The 20339-nt window shown below is 41.2% G+C and overlaps 1 protein-coding gene across 2 annotated transcripts; it reads left to right on the top strand.

The window, feature by feature from the left end:
- The first annotated feature begins 782 nt into the window (after positions 1–782).
- On the top strand, positions 783–19767 carry sugt1 (SGT1 homolog, MIS12 kinetochore complex assembly cochaperone). 2 transcript variants are annotated; one of them, XM_062404633.1, is made up of 13 exons: positions 783–914; positions 1013–1061; positions 1735–1825; positions 2140–2209; positions 3288–3358; positions 5094–5147; positions 6401–6429; positions 6640–6662; positions 6968–7064; positions 8343–8450; positions 17088–17178; positions 18087–18259; positions 18992–19767. In XM_062404633.1, the coding sequence occupies exons 1-13, from the start codon at positions 901–903 to the stop codon at positions 19091–19093; spliced, it is 972 nt and encodes a 323-aa protein (XP_062260617.1). In that variant the 5' UTR covers positions 783–900; the 3' UTR covers positions 19094–19767. The 2 variants fall into 2 exon arrangements, with proteins under 2 accessions (XP_062260617.1, XP_062260618.1); XM_062404634.1 differs by having other exon boundaries at positions 795–914; positions 1016–1061.
- The last annotated feature ends 572 nt before the right edge of the window (positions 19768–20339 follow it).

The raw sequence follows: 20339 nt of genomic DNA, 5'->3' as shown, positions 1-20339 counted from the left end.
CGCTATCAATTGCACATCACACTGTGAAAATGTATGTAAATTGAATGATAGTTTATTTCCTTTTGCCAGTAGGTGGCGCAGTCAGTATTATTACATATAGACTAATAGATCTGTTCAAGTAGGGGCTATGATGTAGCTTGAGCAATTTTGGGTCAATTGGACAATGTTAAAAAAACGTATTTTTCACACTGATCAGTAGGTGGCGCTATGACCCTGAGGAAATATTGACACATAGAGCTTATCAGGCTTGGACTCTGTCCATGAGACAGAGGTGTGGTGGTGATAGGACAATGCACAGTGGAGTTTTGACAAAATCCTGTCCTTTGGCGAAGGATGAACCTTCGCCGTACCTCAATGTTGACACTGTTTGAGGAAATGTCCCAATTCTGAGAGAGAGAAAGATAGAGAGATGTCCCCTTTGCGAGACATACATATTATTTTGATCCATGACCACTGACACTGTCACTGTTTGCTGACGGCTCAGCATCGAAGGATTCATGGTCCATGTCTGTCCAGTATAGAGAAAATCAAGTTTTAATGGTGTCTAAATCAAACTTTGACGCCCTGGTCACATTGTGTGACGAAAAATCGATCTTTGACTTAGTAAAAAGGTGTAAAAAAAATAAAAATTAGGCATTAACGAAGCAGCTTAATACTTGCTCCACCCTTGTCTATTATAAAGTTGATTTTTATCAATGAAATAAAACCAGGTGTATTTTTATGTCTTTAGAGCTGTGTCGCTTCACTGATTCCTCCAGGCCGATAGGGGCGCAGTGACGGTGGGCGCAGTGTATAGTCGGATGTTGACAGGCCTGCTGCTCGTCTCCAGCTATCACGTTCCCAGCTGCCTCCTCATCGAGAACTTTCCGTGACTGCAGAGACTCTGTCCGCGGCGAACACATGGCAGCCGAAAGGCAAGTTTGACCAAACACACTGGGTAGTTTTTAAAGTACATTTGAATGTGCATGTTTCCATTCGGCTGTTAAATGGTTGCTCTTTATTTCCGTTTTAGCAGCTTCCCCGATAGCTTCATTGACGACGACCCACAGAAAGCTCTGGAGGTAAACACACCACCTAGCTAGCCAACAAACACACCACAAGTTGGTTAGGTCGATATGTGGACACTCTTTCTAGATGTCGCTTCAATGTTATCTTTGTCTGACGAGATGTTTCAGTATAAAAGGCATAATGTGTGGTGCTGGGGACACAATCTCTCCTGTTAGCATGGGGTTTGCCACTGTTACTAGCCTGCAAAGTTAGCTATCGTTTCCTTTTAGCATCACTTTGCACAATCAAAACAGGTCATCGTTAGATACATCTAGAACAGAGTAGCTTTGTGTTACTTTGCCTTTTGAAAATCCAATATTTCCAAGTAATGAGCAAATTTCACTAGCACATTTTTTTATGATTGTTTTGATATGTCAGCCTGTAATCACCCGTGCAACGCCATGTCAGCAGATTGTAATATAAATCATTAAAGCCTTTACTGTTTTGACATTGTTTTTTAACGTTATATATTTTTAATACAGTGACTTCTGTGTGGAGAGTATTACAGTTAGCATCTCATTTCAGGTTATACATTACTCACCCATCAGTGCCTCTAAATCACCTCTTCCACTCTTGGATAATTCTGTTCAGTGTAATTTGCTTCGTGTTACTTTTCTACCACTAACACAAATCTTTCTAAATTGGCACAGAAGTCTGTCTATTAAAACACCTCGTCTTTTCTTCTAGGCACTGAATGAGGCCTTGGAGGGAGACTCCGACAACGCTGAGTGGTTTTGCCAGCGTGCCTATGCCCACATCCTTCTCAAAAACTACAGTTGTAAGCCCACATACTTCATGATTTGAAAAGAATGTTCAGGAAATAGCCTTTAAAATTAACTTTGCATGATTAAACTTGCTTGCAGTAGATGGGAATTTCTCAAAATAGTATACAATATTGTGTTAACGTATTTTAGTCATACAACCGTGTGCCAAATTAGAATCTAGTAACAGACTTCATAAACTGTTCATTAGACAGAGTGATCCAGAATGTTGGTTAGGATAATGAGTTGAGTAATCTTGTATTAGTTGTGTTCACTCTGTTGAATATTAGTCTTCTAAATGACAGAAAAAAATATTTTCCTTTTTTGACAGGTGCCGCTGATGATGCCAAAAAAGCACAACAGCTAAAACCCAGCCTTCCTCTGACTTTCATGCGAACAGGGTGTGTAATGCCTACTTTTGCACAATAATATCAGATATTAAAGTGAATCAGGTTTTTCCTCTTGTTTTCTGACTGATGAATTTGACATGACGACAAAGTTCTTTTTCTTGGTGATTTCAATATCTATGTCTGCTGCTGCCTCCTCTTCCTCGTTTATTGCAATTTTTTTTAACTTTTAGATTATTTTGGTTAGGCCCAATTTGTCAAGCAGCCCGTTCATGTCAAAGGGCACACTCTTGACCTTGTGCTCTGCCGTGGCTTTTTTTGTGGGCAATGTGAACCTGATCAATTTAGCAGTCTTAGATCATAATGCAGTGCGCTTCCAGGTTCCACATCTCTCACTTGACTCCAAACCTCCCACTGTATTTTTCTTCCGCCCACTAAACTGTCTCTCTGTTCCTTACATCTGTCAGGCTTTTACTGCTTTCCACACAAGTTATTCTTCAAGTCAACAGCAGGCCCTCTCCGTGGAAGATCCTGTCAGTGTTTTTAACATTGCACAAATATATAAAATTCTATAGCATCCACCTGTCCCTCTAACTGCATTCCCTCTTCTTTTTTTTATCTGTATTTCAAACGCTTGGCTCAGATATTTTAGCTATTTTGAGCAATTCCCCCAAGACTAGTATTTTCCCATACCACTTTAAACATGCCACTGTTTGTCCTATTTTAAACAGTCCTCCCTAGTCCCCTCTATTGTAAATAATTTTAGACCAATGTCCAAGCTTCAGTTTTTTCGACAACAGGCTGTTTCTAAATTTGAATCCTCGCTGACCTCACCTCTGCATTTCACAATAGATCAGAATGTCTTGATCAGCTGTCTGAAAACGTTGTTGGTATCAGAGATGTGGTGCTTGATTGGTTTATCTCGTATCTGTCTAATAGGTCCTTTTCAATAATGGTGGGACATGCTTCCTCTTCTTGTGTGCATTCTCTTTTGTGGGGTACCTCAGGTGTCTATTTTGAGTCCTCTGTTGTTTATCATCTATATGCTACCATTGGGGCAAATAATACATAGCTATCTAACATGTTCTTCTGTCCATCGAGTGTGTAACATGTTCTTCTGTCCCAACTGCAGAATAGCAGAGTACTACCTGAACCACTATGAGTCAGCACAAGAAGCCTTCACTCAGGGACAAAAACTCGATGGTGAGTTAAGCCAATTCTTTTTTTTTTTTATCGTCCAGCTTATTACCAACCATTTTGCAGCAGAAACCTGCTTACTTCACTTCGTTTAATGTAACGCTCTACAGTTGTGTCCTTTGATGATTATTATGATTATTTATTATTATTATGATTTTATTTTATTGCTTATATAATCCTTTGTTTTTCACATCCTTGTGTTTTACAGGATACCTCAAATATTTTGTAAAGTTATGTAACAACTACACTAAAAAGCTATGCAATATACAAATTATATTAAAGTGCATGTATCACAGTACCACATTACATTACTACCATTTAATTCAAGGCTGACCTAACTCTAAAGCAAAATGACAACAAACACAAGAAATTGCTGACAGTTAGAACAGATTGTCCAGATAATACACCATCATATTTTCATATCAGGTCTCTTTATGTTTTGGGCCCTAGTTTACATTCTTGTTTGAATTTGTTTTTAAATAGTGGACTATAGTGAAAACTGATAATTTCACTGATATGCTGGGTCATTGTTATGATATTTGATAGTAGCAGCACTAAATCTTCAAAGTTAAGAAGACAATACTTTCCAGAATAGTTTGTTTTTGGTAGCAGTTGGACAATGTTTCATATAACTGTCCAGTTGGTGGTGTAACAGATGTAGCTGCATGTTTGTAACTGTATATGAATGATATATTTGACTTTACCATGACCGATTAAAGATGTCAAGTTTGCTTTTTAAGTCGTATAATCCAAATTTACAGCAGAATTTAGGCAGATCCACTTTAAACTTCCTCTCTTTTAGAAAACCATAATCTTCCACGTGTGTTTTTCCGTTCCATTCTGATTGCATGTTAATAAATACAAGTGAACACCTTTTTTATATATTTTCACTCATTATGAAAAACTCAAACTAGAAGGGTACTAATATCGTACTGTCATATCTAACCATTTTAAATGAAGTAGATAAACATTTTTAGATATGCCCTTTTATCTGTATCTTGTCCAAATCTGTATGGGCTCTCCGTTGGGTGATGCCGCGTCTCCGCAAACAAAAAAAACAGGGATTCCTCCAAGATATATATTTTAGATATTTTAAAATCAGTATCTTGAGTAATATTAATGCAGTTTGGAACGAAACAGCTGCAACAACAAACAGAAACCCACTGCATATCCTGTGAACATGTAGAAGAAAATGCTGTAGCTTTTTTTTTAGCATCACTGTCATTGAGGAATTAATGAATTTTTGGTGGACACATTTTAAGTATTTATTTCATTATAAATGAGCTGTTATGAAGATGTTTTTTGGACAATTTCTCCTACAGGGTCCAAGTATCATTTAGAAGCAATCAATGAATCTGTGTTCAGATTTAAATCTACCAAAAAGAGCATTCAAAATTAAGCATGGTTTCAGATTGATCTAAAAAATGTAAACCCTAACCATAACCCACATAATATTAGCACACTGTTATATATCTACAAACAAAATCAAAACTTTTTTTTAACTTAGTTTGACCCATCCACACAATGTATTCCCACTTCCTTTAAGAAATTTCTCTTTGGAAACAAAATGTATGACTTTGGCCTTCTCCTGCACTTAGTCAAACCACTTCAGACCTAATGCCTGAAAATCTTTTCTCTAAATCATCTAACAATACTGTATTTAAAATAAGCATACATATATATTATCTTGAAAGAAAAGCTAGAGTAAAATTTTGTATTCCTTTCTGTATTTTTTCCACAGTTTCTGACACATCATATGAGATTTGGATCAAGCGTTGTGAGGAGATGATTGGGGGTAAGTGAAACATTCATGTGCGTGTTTTGTCTGGTTTAGAATATTAAATTCATGAGGATATTAAACAGTATTTTATTAAAATGGTTGAATAAATTTATTCAGAATCTTCAAAAGCATTAAATGTTGTTACACAATATTCCCTTTGGCGGCTTTGCTTTAAAAAGTTTCAGACTTAAAGTCTATTACCAGTCGCACTCTAACTTCTTAACCGGGTTTTTATGTAGCTGCTATCAAACATACAGAATACAGATACATACAGATAAGCGTACACAGACCCATGAATCTACAGTTTGTGCACATAGTGGTATCATGTTAAGACAGAGCTGCTTAGTCCAATAAAAGATGCATGCCATGTCTGAGCGGCGTGTTTCTGCTGCTAGTGATGCCTGGGCCCTCTGTATCGTCTCAAGTAAACAAGAGCATGAGTTTTGACAAACACGCTTGACACCAGCATGCACACGTACTCCCAGGAGCGGTATGATTCATCAGAGTTAACTTAACTGATGTCTGAAAGCCCCCGATGAGACCCAACCCCTTCATAAGCCTGCTCAAAGACAGAACACGCACACGCACATACATCCTTCTAAAACTTGAAAGTACCCTACTTGCATTTGCTTACACTCACACCAGGAGCATTTGTTGTTTCCTCTGGTGACAGTATGTTTACTACCAACACGCACACACACAGCACCTGGATATGCCATCACATGTGGCACCCTGCTTTTATCAAGACACACGAACAGAGACACACTCACAGTCACACAGCCGCCTCAAATGCGACCTCATTAAGACAACATTAACATGCCTACTATCTCTCCCCCCTTTCTCTCTCTCTCTCTCTCTCTCTCTCTCTCTCTCTCTCTCTCTCTCTCTCTCTCTCTCTCTCTCTCTCTCTCGCGCTCTCTCTCTCTGTCTCTCTCTCTCTCTCTCTCTCTGTGTGTGATGAAAGCAGTGAATAATGTATGATAGCATGCTGGTAAACGGCGATCATCTTTGCTTGGTCTCACAGGGATTATTATGGGCGTTGATGGACCAGTAAACAAACTGGTGGCATGGCATTGAGATTGTGTCTTTTTTGGTGTGTCAATGTGGAGGCGCCTGTGTGCTTTTGTTTATCTTTTGAGAGATGGGTCCAAAGTTGTGTTCTTATAGTTTGTAATAATCATATCTAATTGACTAGACTTTGATTGAGATGATGTATCTAATGCATCCACCTGCACTACATTAAACCTCTTCTCACTGTCCCCCTCTAGATTGTACACAGAATGGCAGCGAAAACGTGGTGAGTTTCTTTGCACGACCACCTGGGGGCAATGTTGCTCTCAGCAGCGATAGCCAGCATCATCCATGAATGCTCGAGCTTTGAAGAAGAAATCTCTACCAAACTGCTTATATGTTTTTTATTTGTGTCCTTGTTGTTTCATCCCTCCGTCTCATCACGGCGTCTTCCTCTCTATTGTCATCCCCTCTCGGGTGCTAAATGACCCTGCAGACACCGGCGGTTCCACCTGTCAAGTAAGTATATAATTGTAAATATTCCTTATCCAGGCATTAGTTTAATGTTTTTACTGTGCCTTTATTATGCCAGCTCAATATTTAACCAAGCCACAGTGTGTCATAGCAGCTCCGCTCCATATAAGTGTGTAAATAAATTGTGCATAGACAAGATAACAACAAGCTGCTTCTTGATCATTTGATTTTTTTATTTCTACATTGTAATGATCACATCAGTCGTGGAAATATAATAAAGGGCTTCTCATATTAGTAAGCTGTGTATAATGCAGACTTTTTGATTGCTTGTATGTGTGTGTTACTTGCAGACATGACTGGTACCAAACAGAATCTCAAGTCATTGTCACAGTCATGGCGAAGAATGTACCCAAGGACGGTGTGTGTGTCAACTTCATGGAAAAAGAGGTGCAAGCTCATCTTAAATGTAGTATTGAAGGGGTGTGTGTCTGTTTGTAAAATATACAGAGATGGGTTGGCTCTTGGGTGTTTTCTCAGGGGGGCCCATTAGGTGGGTCTCACACAAACACACCCATGTGTGCTCCCCGTGGATCCAACTATGCCTCCAGTGGTGCCTTGTTAACATTGCCCCCAAAGTACAGATCTAAGAACAATTTACCCTCTCCGGCTTCTCCAACCTCCTAATTGTCTGTAGATAAAAGGCATAGCTGATCTAGGATCAGCCATCAAGCCCTCCGGGGACAACCATCTTTCTTTCTCTTTTTCTCTTTTCCTTTCAGTCTTTCCATTCCTCTCTCCCGCTCTCTGAGGGGTAACTGCAGGGCACCCCAGGGAGCAGCTTTGTCTTTCCTAATAGAATAACAAACTGAGTTTACCCCATTTCAGAAGTAATAGTTCACTAGCTTTGAATCACACAGTCACTTGTTAAGCTGCCTGTGTGCTGCGAAGTACAGACAACTTCATATATATTTCACAAGGTCAGTTTATACAAAAGAAATCAAAGATGAAAAGCAGTGGTTCCAGTTATTTTCCCTTGTGGCTGAGTATGCAGCAGCTGTATACCTACAGACGGCGCAGAAACTCAACTGGAAATGAATAATACGGGTATATTAGCTTTGTGGTATTGCCCAAAAGCTACTTAAGGTAACTTTCTATGCTTTTATCCTCGATGAAGCAAAGTTTTGCATTAATTTGGCATACAATCTGAAAATTCCACTTTCAGAGAAGCGGTGGGCGTTAAATCACACTTGGTTTTAGGGTGCGATGAAGAGTTTCACAGAACACCCAGTATGTTTTTTTGTTTTTTTGGAAGAAGCATGTGCTAAACGATGGGTTTGTAAGCAATTTGAGGATCTGGGCCACAGCCAAGTCAATGTCCCTCTAAACCAACACCCCCTCCCTCCCAGTGAGTGACAGGCTGTTAGCAACCCCCAGTTGATAACTGGTCACACTGTGGCTGAAGGGGACAGGACAAGGATACTCTTGGCTGTCACACACTGGCCACGTTAGATGATTGTTCACATGCTGACAAAATTATTGGTGCCATGGTTAAAGATTAAGGGTTGTTATTTTTTTCAATCAAGTCCAATATTATAAATCAGATCTGTAATTGAGTAATTCAATTTTCCTGCTATTGCCTTGTAAAACTGTTCAACATATTTGTATGTGTTCATTGTTCAGTCAGTGAGGGCTAATGACTAATATCTGGGATTTTGGTGTCCTCAGCTCAATACCATGATTCAGTTGGCATCAGGGGAGAGCTACAACTTTCACCTCAACCTGCTGCACCCCATCGTCCCTCAACAGAGCAACTTCAAGATCCTCACCACCAAGGTATCACACCCATCATGTTCAGTCATCTTTATTAGAGCCTAATGTGCTGCCTTCAAATCAAAGGGCAGTCCACTTTATAGGAATATAATGTTGATTTTAGCATTCATGAGTTTACCTTCTGGCATAGATTGTCAGTGACTTGACATATTTACTGAGACAGAAGTAATGCTCATGAAGCAGAATCAAACACCGTTTGTGAGAGCTACATGCTTTCAAAAGCATCCATTGTGTTAAAAAGTTCCATCGTGCTCTAAAAGACTTATTAAAGTGTTGTGATGTGTGTTCTTTGACATTGGAGCATAAAGAACAAAGAAATGACAGCTGTTTACCTGGATGGGATCATGTTAGCCATAATTGACTAAACCCTGATGTAAAAAAGCTTTGAATGAAGAAAATGAATGAATCACCTACTTATGTCTCAGTGCTCAACACAAGTCCAAAATGAATGTTCTCCTCATACAAACATTATACAGCTTGGCATACCCAAAGGGAGTGATCCACCTGCCCCACCAAGGCGCTTACAATTTTCATTTTCTGTCTTTTCATTGGACTGTGAAACAGATATTTGAATGGTTCGGACTGCTCCTTTCTGTGTCTATCATTTGCACTGCCAACCGGATTGAGCCAAAGCGAGGTCGCCATCACCTCCGCCTCGCCATACATTGTCTATGTTTACAAATTCTGTTTACACAAATGTTCGATGACACTGTGTGTGTGCCTGTGTCAGGACAGGCTGTCTTTGAGTCAGAGAGAGTGATAAGTGGGCAGCGGTGTTTGTGTTTGGCGCCGTTACCTTTTTCTCAAGTTCTGGGACTATCATACAGAAGCTACACAATTCTTTTATAGTAATAAACTGCATACATTGACGAACATTATAGAACATTTTACCTCCTCTGGTCCTGTCCTAACATGCTTCTCACATGAATTACTATCAGATATTTTCCTCAACAGCAAGCTGATCTGTCGTGGAAAATAAGTTTGTTTACAACTTACACAATGTCTCTCTGTCAGCATAAACAGACAAGAAAGAAACATTTTAGGTCATGGAAACACTTTGGCTCAAGTTTTTGAAAGTCAATGAAAAGTCAATGGATCAGATCAGAATCAGTGGAAGAGTGGACGTAGCTTTGACTATTAAACATGTCAGGGAACATTTTTATGACACTATAAAGAAAATGTGATGTAGTAATGATGTAGTAATGTCTCACACTGGAGAAACGCAGGCACTTCTCCGCTTCTCTCAAGTGCAGAGTTTCAGACATCAGATAACAATAAAAAAGGCAAAGCAGAAAATGATGCAGAGTTTAAGCAGCTCACAGAAACTGTGACTGATCATAACTTGGGTTACCACTCTGAGATTAACATCTTAATCTCTTCAGTAATTTAAAGCCTTATAAAATAGGCTGTCACCACCTATAATTCCTTAATGCTGGTAAAGCTCGTTGTAGCTGGAATAAAAATGAGAAAATCCAATCATGCTGCATACAGAGCAGCTCCTGTAGAGACATTAGCACAGTTCATCTGAGCAGCTAACCAGAGATTCAAGCATATGCACATATCCTCACTTCTACACACACCAACATCTATTAGGTCTGTACTTGCTGCAAGTTCCTCAGCACTGTTTAACATTGATTATGGGCCTAATGAGTAGGTAGGGCACTTTTTAACTATAGACTAATTAGTGTGTTATTGTAGAGAATGTGGGCTAATGAGTGTGCTGGCTGAATGTGTGCTGATTCAGGGTTTAGACCCACTGTCAAGTTGTAGCCTGTGGATCAAGAGGCAGGTTTAGTGCGAGTTGCGTTGATTGTTGTTTTAGTCATCAATGGGAGGGATTTGTTTTTTAGAGCACTAATCTACCTGGCCTTGTCTGTACAGTACAGCTTAAACTTCTTCTTTCTTCCCTGGGATCCTGTGGATCCTGTGGATACTTAGAAACTTATTCTGAGTGACCGTTGTGGACAATCTTTCCAGAGTTTATGGACAGTGATAAACCTATATTACCCTGTTATAAGTTGAGGTCAACAAATATCAATCTCAATTTTTTAGATTGGAATTTTTGTCAGTAAAATTATGTTTGAATTGTACCCACTTCATCGGACACAGCCACATTGGTCATACTAACATACTTGGTTATGAGCTGTCTTAAGAATCATCAAGGTCTGTTGAATGTCACAACGGATTCATTATCTGGTATAGTGTTTTTTTAATCCAGTTTTTGATCCTTTTTAACTCACACCAAATTTACGCAGAACTTAGCATTTGTGCTGCAGTTCTCAATAAATTAGCAGCCCTATCTATGTATATTTAGCAGCTTATTATGCAGTCAGGTCCTGGACTGATCCTCTGATGCAGTTTTAGGATTTTGCCTCAAGGAAATAATGAAAATGAAGTCATCTTCACTCTACAACATTTACATTTATTTCAACTAAAGCACAACTGCACACAGAAAAAGTGTATTACTAAGGAAACTATGATATTACAATATTTATTATTAGTAGAGCACATACGCCAACTGCAAGATTGTAGAGGAGTTGAGTAGTGGTTTAATTGCTAAGACAATTTGTGCTGTAACGACCCAGAAAGGAAACCTGGGACTGAAACCGACTGACGTTTAAAGCTGGTCCCAGACTCATGCCGAACTGAAGTTGGAGAAGCTGGTAATAATACCATAGTAAAACTGTAGTGGCAAGAAAATGAATAATCAATTAGTTCATTCATTTCCTTCATTCAAGTGTAAAGACTATTACCTGCTGAATTGACAACACACCAATGTCAGATGCTCGCCATGTCTAGTATAGGTAAACACACCCCACAAAGGAGATAATGACAGAATGTATCTACAAAATGTCGAGTGCACTTCCTGAATTACCATGTCAAACCAAAGCAGACTTTCAGATTTGAAAACTCCCTAACTTAAAAAAAGTAACAAATGAACTATCTCCAACATTTTATGCATCATTAATGTGATGTAAATGTTTCCCAATGAATCTTAACTATGAAAGTCCCTAAACAAGCCAACCCACAGACCGTCTGACAGCAACACTGATATTTATTTTTATTTATTTTACAGTGAGACTTTAGGGGAACGAAGGCACAGCACGTTCTCACAAGTGCTGGAATTGTGAAGAAGTGATGTGGAAAAATTTGATTAGTAGCCTTAAATCTGTATTGTGTGCATTATATCCAGCGGCTCCACTGTGCCGAGCAGAGACTGACCTGCACAGAAACTGCCCCCTCTCAAAAAGCACTCACTCACTTTCTCACTTTTCCATGGCAACAGCAGACACTGCATACCAGAGGTGCACGTGGGTTGCAGCTTAAACAAGGGCTCAGTCTTAGAGAGACCACAGCTGAAGATAGTCTTAGACTCCCTCTTATCTCGCTACACTCACTGTCTGTTCTCTCTCCACCTCATTTACCTTCTTTGTGTACGTTTTGTCAATCTCCTCATGCCCCCTCACTGATACACACGCACACACCTTCAGTCTTTGTCTGTTTTAGGCTGATACAAACACGGTCACATACACACGGACACTCACACACACACACACACCCACACACCTCAAGGATAACGAGAGAGAGTGCTGAGCCCTCCTCCTCTCCCACAAAGCCCTGACTGTTCCCTGGTCCACTGGGTTCCTTGGGTACACATGGGCCCTGCATACACATATACACATATAACACCAAGCTCATACGTCCTTATTGATATATATATATAGCATTCAGAGATTCAAACCAGCATAAACGCTACGAAGTCATAACAAACTACAGGTGAAATTCATTCACCACGAGGTAGGAGACCCCAACACACTGAGCAGCTCTCTCGCTGCACGTCTCATTTACATTTTTGGGAGGCGTTTCATTTTCCCGAAGCCAAGGAGCCACTGGGGAGAAAAAACATTCAAATGAACAACGGCATCAGCAAATCAAGTTTCTCCAGATTGGCATGCATCCCTAATGAACGTTTCTGAAAAAAAACTGCATTGCCCTCGGAGCTGTTTATTCCCAACCAATGTCAGTGTGTCTGTCTCTGTAATAGCCTGCCCTGCACTCTTCGCTCCACAATGTTTACGCTTCATCTCCTCGCTGTCTTTAAAGACAACTTAGCAGGGGAAGGCTAAGCTGGTCATGAGCGTGCACGATCGTACACACTAGCACACACACACACACACACACATAAAATTCAGAGGCTAAACAGTAATCTTTCAACACACTTGTGCCATTTAACCAAAGTATTTACTGTGTATGTGTGCGTGAGTGTCGTCTGTAGCACATCATCTTCAGTGTGACCTCTTCCTGTCCTCCGCCATGACAGACATTCCAACCGCAGGGGTCAACGCGACAACGGGGAGCCAATTACACACCAGTGTGTTTGATCAGAACAGACGGCTGACACAAACCCACACTCACTCACGCACACACACACACACTCCGCAATTTCCGATCCGGGCTCACTCGTCCATTCAGTTTCAAATTCATCTCTTTTCGGCAAATAGCTAAAGTGGCGTCTCCCCTCTTTAATTTCCATGCCTGTCAACGTCTAAGAATGTTTATATTTATATCATTTATGTGCTTTTTTCAAGTTTGTTTTGAAATCCACGGGTATCTGGAAAATTGAGGGAAAGGATGCTGGGTGAAGAGTCATGGCGGGGGAGGGGGGGTGATGGTTACAAACACATGTGACAAGCGACACAGGAACCCAGTGCCTCTCTGTAAATAGTGTGTGTGTGTTTGTCTGTGTGTGTGTGTAGTATTCTATAGTTCAGCCCCTTGGGTCCTGTGGGTGGTGGCCCCTCTGTGTGGCTCTGCTGTCACATCCCTTTACGAGCCATCGCTTCCCCTGTCACACACACACAGAAACGCACACAGAGAGACACACACACACACACACGGCGCCTGGCCTGCCATGTCCCTTAAAAGCCAGGAAACACAGATGTGGCAGCAGATTAATGTTGTATGGCCCAGGAGCACGCACAGAGGCGCACACACACTTCAACTCACACAAAGGACTTCGGCTTGAGCTCTGCTGCACTTCTCCAAAAAACATTCCTCACAATAAACGGCACCTGCGACTGGTAATATATATTAAGTTGATAACAATTCATTTTTCTGGTCTGCAGTGTTTGGTTCTGTCCTGCTCCCAGACTTTGTCTCAGCCATAAACTTTCTATCATTATGAACAAATCCAATAAAAGCAGACCAACGGGCGCATGATTTGCTGCCGTGTTACAAGCCTCATTAATACCAAAAGCTCGACCAGCTCCCCTGGTTTGATAACTGCAAGATAATTTTAGAATTGATATCACAATATGAAACTCTATCCACAGGGGTAAAGAATAATTTTGACCACATGATAAAAAAAGACTTAAGATCTAAAGAAATCTAAGATAACTTGGTCAGAATTACAGGCTCTGCTGTAAAAGCTATATTAGGCTGAAGTCCAATTAGCAGTATTTTCCAGACATGTCTGATCAGTCAACACTTTGATACCTGCTGAAGTCTTAAAAGCTTGAGGCCCCTCACAGAGCTCAAAAGATCTGGGCCCAAGGAGCTTGATTTCTATAAACTGCGTCAGCATTTTGATATATTCCTAGAGTTTTTTTTGTTTTGAAGTTGCTGTTTCACTGTTTTATCCTGTTACTGTCCTATTTAAAACTTCCAAGGTCGTCTGTGGCTGCAATTTAATAGCTTTTAATGGAAGAAATGGTTGTGTATCCCTCAAATTACTTATTTAACAAAACGAAGATTGATTAATTTTATGCACTTGCCTCAGATTGGTTCTTGATATCAGTCCTGGTATCCGAATCAGAAGGTAGAAGGAAAAAATTGTACTGGAACATTTCTCATGTCAATTTTTCTTACTGAGAAGAAGTTTTAATTGAAATGACTCATTCAATCAATCGTCAAACTAGTTACCGATTGTTATACAATTTTTGTGGATTAAATCATCTTTGCAGCTCTGCACAGTAAATCACTAGGTCACCATAGTTGATTAATGCATCACTATAAAATGGAAAGTAAACAGACTTAAACTGTTAAACATATCATCACTGTAAACTTTCTTTCCCCGATTTTGCAGTGCAATCACTAGCGGGGGGAAATCCAGCTCAACATGATTGAATGTTTCTCGGTGAAATACAAGGAATTTTTAGGTTAGCTTCTCGTCTTACATTTTGATCTTAACAGGATTGCACTATTTTACTTTTTTTACAGAGCCAGATATTTTGTTACTCGTCATTTGTATTGATGATTCAGCCAGGAGGGTTTCATACGGATGCTTTTGAAGTGCTAACCGTCTGTGCAGAAAACGAACAGGGAGGTAAAGGTTACCTCCAGAATCCTGGGAGCTCAAAATAACTCCTTCAACCTCAACTCTACAGGGGTTGACTAATATGACCCACGTTTGTAGCAGTGCGTGTGATGGATGCTTAGTTACTTAAAAACCGAACTCTTCTTTCGTGTCATACCCTTTTCATTTACTCCCAGTATGTGCAATATACGTAGGATTTGCCAAACTCTTGTTCCTAATGACCACTTTTGAAGGAAGGCTGAAATGCAAGGCATCATAAAGAAGGTTTTGGATGCAACGTGTTATTTTGGTGTAACAGAACACATTCTCATACAGTCTTATCTTTAAGATATATAAATTGTTTAATAGCATTTCACACACACTAAAGCCATTTACAGATAAAAACTCTGGAAAATGTCCAGACTACGGCCCCAATGTGCCTGGTCTGACGTGTTCTCAACATTACAGAAATCTCCAGAGGGTTCAGGTGTGGGGTAACACAGGAGGCAGGATATATATATATATTTATAGGTATAAATTCTGCTGTGGAGACCACTTGTTTTTGTTACATCAACACGTCGTCTCTCTTCTACGTGTTCGGCATCTCGTTTTCAACCTGAGCACTTCTTTTTTCAGTTTTGCATCTGACGCGTTTGACACCTCATCAACACGCCCACTCGCATGTGGTGAATTCTCCAGAGGTTCTCCTGCTGAGTTCTCACATTGGGCTCACAGGGGCCGGCTGGAGAAACTCTGTAAAATGACCGCAGCATCTGACCAGGAAATTTACATTTTCACATAGATAGATAGATAGATAGATAGATAGATAGATAGATAGATGGATGGATACTTTATTAATCCCGAGGGAAATTCAGAAAACATACAAGCCCCTCCGGGTAGTTTCAGGAGATTAACTGAAGTTCAGTTCATGTCTGAAAGCAGTTAAGGTGACTTAGTAGCTTTGTGAAGAATGGAAAAGGTGAGGTCGAGAAAAACACCTTTGTTACTGTCTAAACTCTGTACCTCTGGATCACAGCATTAAGTGAGAATGGGATAATTAGCTGCAGAAAGCTGTTGGACGACCTGACATGTACTCTGATACACACCTTGTCTGTGTCTGCAAGTATAAAAGACATGGTCTACTCTTAAAATTGCCCTTGTAGTGAAAAAATCTGTTGCAGCACATGTAAAAATACAAACTTTGATTTTGAATTAAGAAAGCAAAATGTTAAATGAACCCATAAAATCAGATTTTGTGCACACATAAAAATGTTATACGACGCACTCTTGAAGGATTGGAGCAGCAACCTGTATTCTCAGCGGACATCTTCTTTTTTTAGCTCCACAGTCCTTCGCAGGTGAGCCCAAAAAAAAAAGTTAATTTCGGACACTGCACAGATGCCTCGCTGTGCGCGGGGACCTTTGTGGGGCGGAAAGCGCTGACACATACCAAAGCTATCTATCAAAGCACTGCCACTCGCACTAGCTCATCACCCTCGCTGGGGGAAGGCAGCAGCGATCATGCTGTCTTATTTCCCTCAATCTGCTCCCCTCACTCTCACTCCTCTCGCTGCCAGTCAGCCTCTCTGCCTGTTCCTCTCTAACCTTGTCTACCTCTCGGTTCTCCTTCTCTTCTGGCACCCTCATAAATGAATCATCACATCGCCCAGCAGAGCAGAAATGTTCCTTAATTGCACCGACATAACCAGTGCTGTCTTCAATATCAAGCACAGGCATACACACACACTATTAATGGGTGGAAGGGTGTATGTGTGGGGGGGGGCACATAGTGCTGCAGCTCGCGTGTCTCGCTGGTGTGTGCCCTGTCAATGCAGCTCAGTGTTAAAAGTGTGTCCGTGTCCTTCCTCCACTCATTGTTTTCCTCCTCTCCCACGTTCTCTCGGTGTAATGATTTGGATCAGATGCTGCTGTGTGGAATTAGGATCCCCCCTCCACCACCACCACCACCACCACCACCACCCTCCTCTCCTCTCGCTCCCGCTGTCTCTCACACTGGCCCTCTGGCTGACAGGCATCTCGTTAGTGCACTATGTCTGTCAGTGAGGTTTCAGATTGAGCTGTGCCCCCGCATATCCCCGATGTCTCTCTCTCGCTCTCTCTCCTGCTCTCTCTCACACACAGGCATTTGCGGCTAAGTTGACGGCCGCTCGGAACATTTGCTCTCTCTCTTTGGCCTCAATAACAATCAGATGTCCTGTACTTTTAAGATGTCACTTTAATGGATGTGTTGTTTTCGTCTCTCGCACCAAAGCAGGCCATTTTGTTAACAATTGTTATCTCCCTTGTTCCCCCTCCTTCCCTCACTCCCCGTCCCCTCTTGTCAGGTGGAGATCAAGATGAAAAAGACAGACGGCATCAGATGGGAGAAGCTGGAGGGAGAAGGACAGGAGTCCAACATCAAACACTTCAATCCGAGTCAGTCCACGGCATTCGGCATTTATGCACCTTCCCCCCGCTTTCCTCCTGCATGTGCTCTCATCACTCCATCTCTCCCTCTTTCACTCAACCTCCTCTTATTCCTCTCTCGCTCTCTCTCTCACTCTCCCTGCAAAGATCAATATAAGCGCCTGTGTTTGTCTGTTCGGCACTAAAATGAGAGTGGGCAGTCGAGCCCTGCTAGAGTCTTTCATTAGTCTGACTGCAAAAGTAGGCAGGAAGAGCGAAAGGTATGACAGCGAAATATGACTCAGTTTTTCAGCCCACACGTTCTTATTACTGACAGGATTAATTACTTATGTAAGTGTGTGGAGCAAAAGTTAAGTGGGCAGCCAACTGTCCTCTCTGCACCCGGCTCACCCTCTAGGACGCCCTGTTCATAAGGGGCCTTCTTATTACTCAGACCAGTGTTACATTTAAATTCGATATTTGACATCCGACTTTGTTGGATCACTTTGCTGTTTGTGTCCACACTTGGCCTGAATACGTCTGCTGCTGTATTTATGTAAATCTGTGTCTGGATTACATTTCTGGCTCTCCATCTCTTGTTGGGATTATGGTGGGCGTATTGCGTCCCCCCCCCCCAAAAAATACACTTCAAATCACATTGTGATCCTTCATCGTCTGAGTCGGCCGATTCTGTAACAAATTGAGTAAACCCCTGTCTCATGGTGAGGAGATGATGAAATTTCAAGTATATATTAAAATCTTAGATGTTTCTTAACACATTTGTTATAGTGTTAATAGGAATGCCACTCAGCGGCTTTAAAATCCTTGACGTTGCCTTAAAGCTAGGGTTGGTTATCATGGAAAAGCTAGCAAGAGCAGCCTAAGGAATGATTGGTTTTGTTTATCACAGTTTAAACACTGTTTCCCTTTTCCATCAGATCAGCACCCGACGTCCTCCAACCACGCCCACAAATGGGACAAAATGGTGGTTGACATCAGTGAGGAGGAGAAAAGTGAGAATCTGGAGGGAGACGCTGCGCTCAACAAGCTCTTCCAGCAGATCTACTCGGACGGTACAGACGAGGTCAAGCGAGCCATGAACAAGTCCTTTGTAAGTGATGATCTAGTATTCAGGCACCCACAGTCTCCATAACAGTTATTTTGCACTTAATGAACCAGCTGCTTTCAGACACAAACTGAAGTCTGGACATCTTTCTTTTTTGTTAGTTTTTTCCAAGAATCTTGTTTCTTCTAACTCTACAACAGAGCGTCAAATTATAGATAGAAAAATTATGTTGATTTCCTTAAATTAAACTATATACAGAGCTGTTTATTTTATACCTTTAATCCACAAAGTAATCTATTACAAGCAGATTGGACTAATGCTGCGGTGATTAAGTGTAATTAATGAGCTTCCGTTGGAGTGTTTCTATTTGTTTGTGTGAAAGGATGCGGTTACAGTTACATTTTGATTGGTCTGAATCAGCATTCTGTTATTAACCAGTGACATTATGGATTTTCTGTAATTTCCTGAAGCTGACAGAGTTTTAACATTTGTGTCAGGTAGTAGTCTCCATTTGGTTTAAACAACCCAGAGCTGCAGACCTTTAGGAGAATAAAGGTCAGCTCATATGGAGATGAGCACTTTTTTGACTTCTCAGCTTATTATGGGAAAAGAGAAAATTAAAAAGAAATCAACCTTGACCATCAAAACTTATGGAAAGTTGGTGCAGAGGACTAATCTAAGCCCTGAGTATTTTGTGAGAACAGAGAAGCTGTTGCATAACTATTAATGTAATGACGGACGGCTCCATTGTTCTCTCTCTGTATCCTCGCCGGGCAGATGGAGTCAGGTGGTACGGTCCTGAGTACCAACTGGAAAGACGTGGGCAAGAGAAAAGTGGACGTGAACCCACCAGACGATGCCGAGGTCAAGAAGTACTGAGCTCCTCTCAACCTCGCTCCATACCACCATTTTTTTTTTGTTAGGCGACATCTTTCTTCACGTTTGTCCATCTGAGCTCCAGCAGTGTCCTGCTGTCCTCGGCCTCTGTGGCCGTCCACCTCCTCCCCTAAGTGACTTTGTTGCTCTGGCGCCCCGCCTGAGTGCAGGGATCCTCAGTGTTCCCACTGTCACTCGCCCAAACCACACATAGCCCATTGTCTCCAGGCGCTGACAACCAGAGGGAATAAGTTAATTAGAATAATCTGTTGAACAGATTGATTTTCCTTTATCTGATTTTTAAAGGCCATTAGACTCAAAAAGGAAGTAATGTCCAGATTAAAATGTGACTGACCGACCTGAGACACTCAAATTCATCCATCAGACTAAGTTTTGTCACAACGCCTGAAGCCTTTTGTATTCGGAAGCCTTTATGACTCTATTATCAGCACTTGTATAACAGTGTAAAAGAACAAGTTGAGATGTTTTACTGACAACAATTAATTCATTTCTTGGCTCATACAGTATTCTTCTGTGTACACTCTGTCTAAAACAGCAATACTACTCTGCTAACTGACTAATCTGGAATCGGTGTGACTTGTCAGCCAGTGGCTTTGCTTCGGTCGTCCTCAACTTCAGTGTAAATAAAAGATTTGTTGTTTGGCTCAAAAATGTCACTGCGTTTTCTGGTTTGTTGTTTGTGGAAACTGTTTTGGGACAGGTGGAATATCTGAGAAGGGATCCATCAGGCACACAAACAGCAAAATATTATGACAGGGAGCCATGCTCTGTGATTATGTGCTGGGAGGGATGAAATGGTGCATTAGTGATATCAGTGCAAGCAGTTGAGATATGGTTGCCGGCTTGAGGACATGGTTTACGAATCGCAGTTTCGATTGTCATCAAGTCGGATAGTCCCCGGAGTTGTTTGGTCAGCAGGCAGGGATGCGGCCCCGAGGTCGAGCAGTGATCTACAGTAGCAGATTTGGACGAGCAGCCGCCTGCCCTGTGCTCCCACCACATACTGTATGTGCAGGAGCTGGAACTATGAGGGGGCGTCAAGGCAAGAGAGCATTAATATGGATCAGCCTCCTAACCGCATCATCAAGCCTCTCACACCGAGTTAAGTGTTAAATTCATCACACATCGTTTCATCTCTCGTGACGATCAAACGCCCATTTGTGGCTCTGGATGAAACTCTCAGCCTCACACACACACGCACTCCTACACTATCCACTGACACACACAC

The sequence above is a fragment of the Platichthys flesus genome, chromosome 14, assembly GCF_949316205.1.
Source record: "Platichthys flesus chromosome 14, fPlaFle2.1, whole genome shotgun sequence".
Classification (NCBI taxonomy): Eukaryota; Metazoa; Chordata; class Actinopteri; order Pleuronectiformes; family Pleuronectidae; genus Platichthys; species Platichthys flesus.
Note: the sequence above shows the minus strand (reverse complement) of the source record. Positions and strands in the feature narration are given on the sequence as shown.

Coding starts and splice junctions, on each gene's coding strand:
- sugt1 (XM_062404633.1), top strand. Junction 6,663..6,967: donor CCGGCGGTTCCACCTGTCAA/GTAAGTATATAA, acceptor TGTTACTTGCAG/ACATGACTGGTACCAAACAG. Junction 8,451..17,087: donor TCAAGATCCTCACCACCAAG/GTATCACACCCA, acceptor CCCTCTTGTCAG/GTGGAGATCAAGATGAAAAA.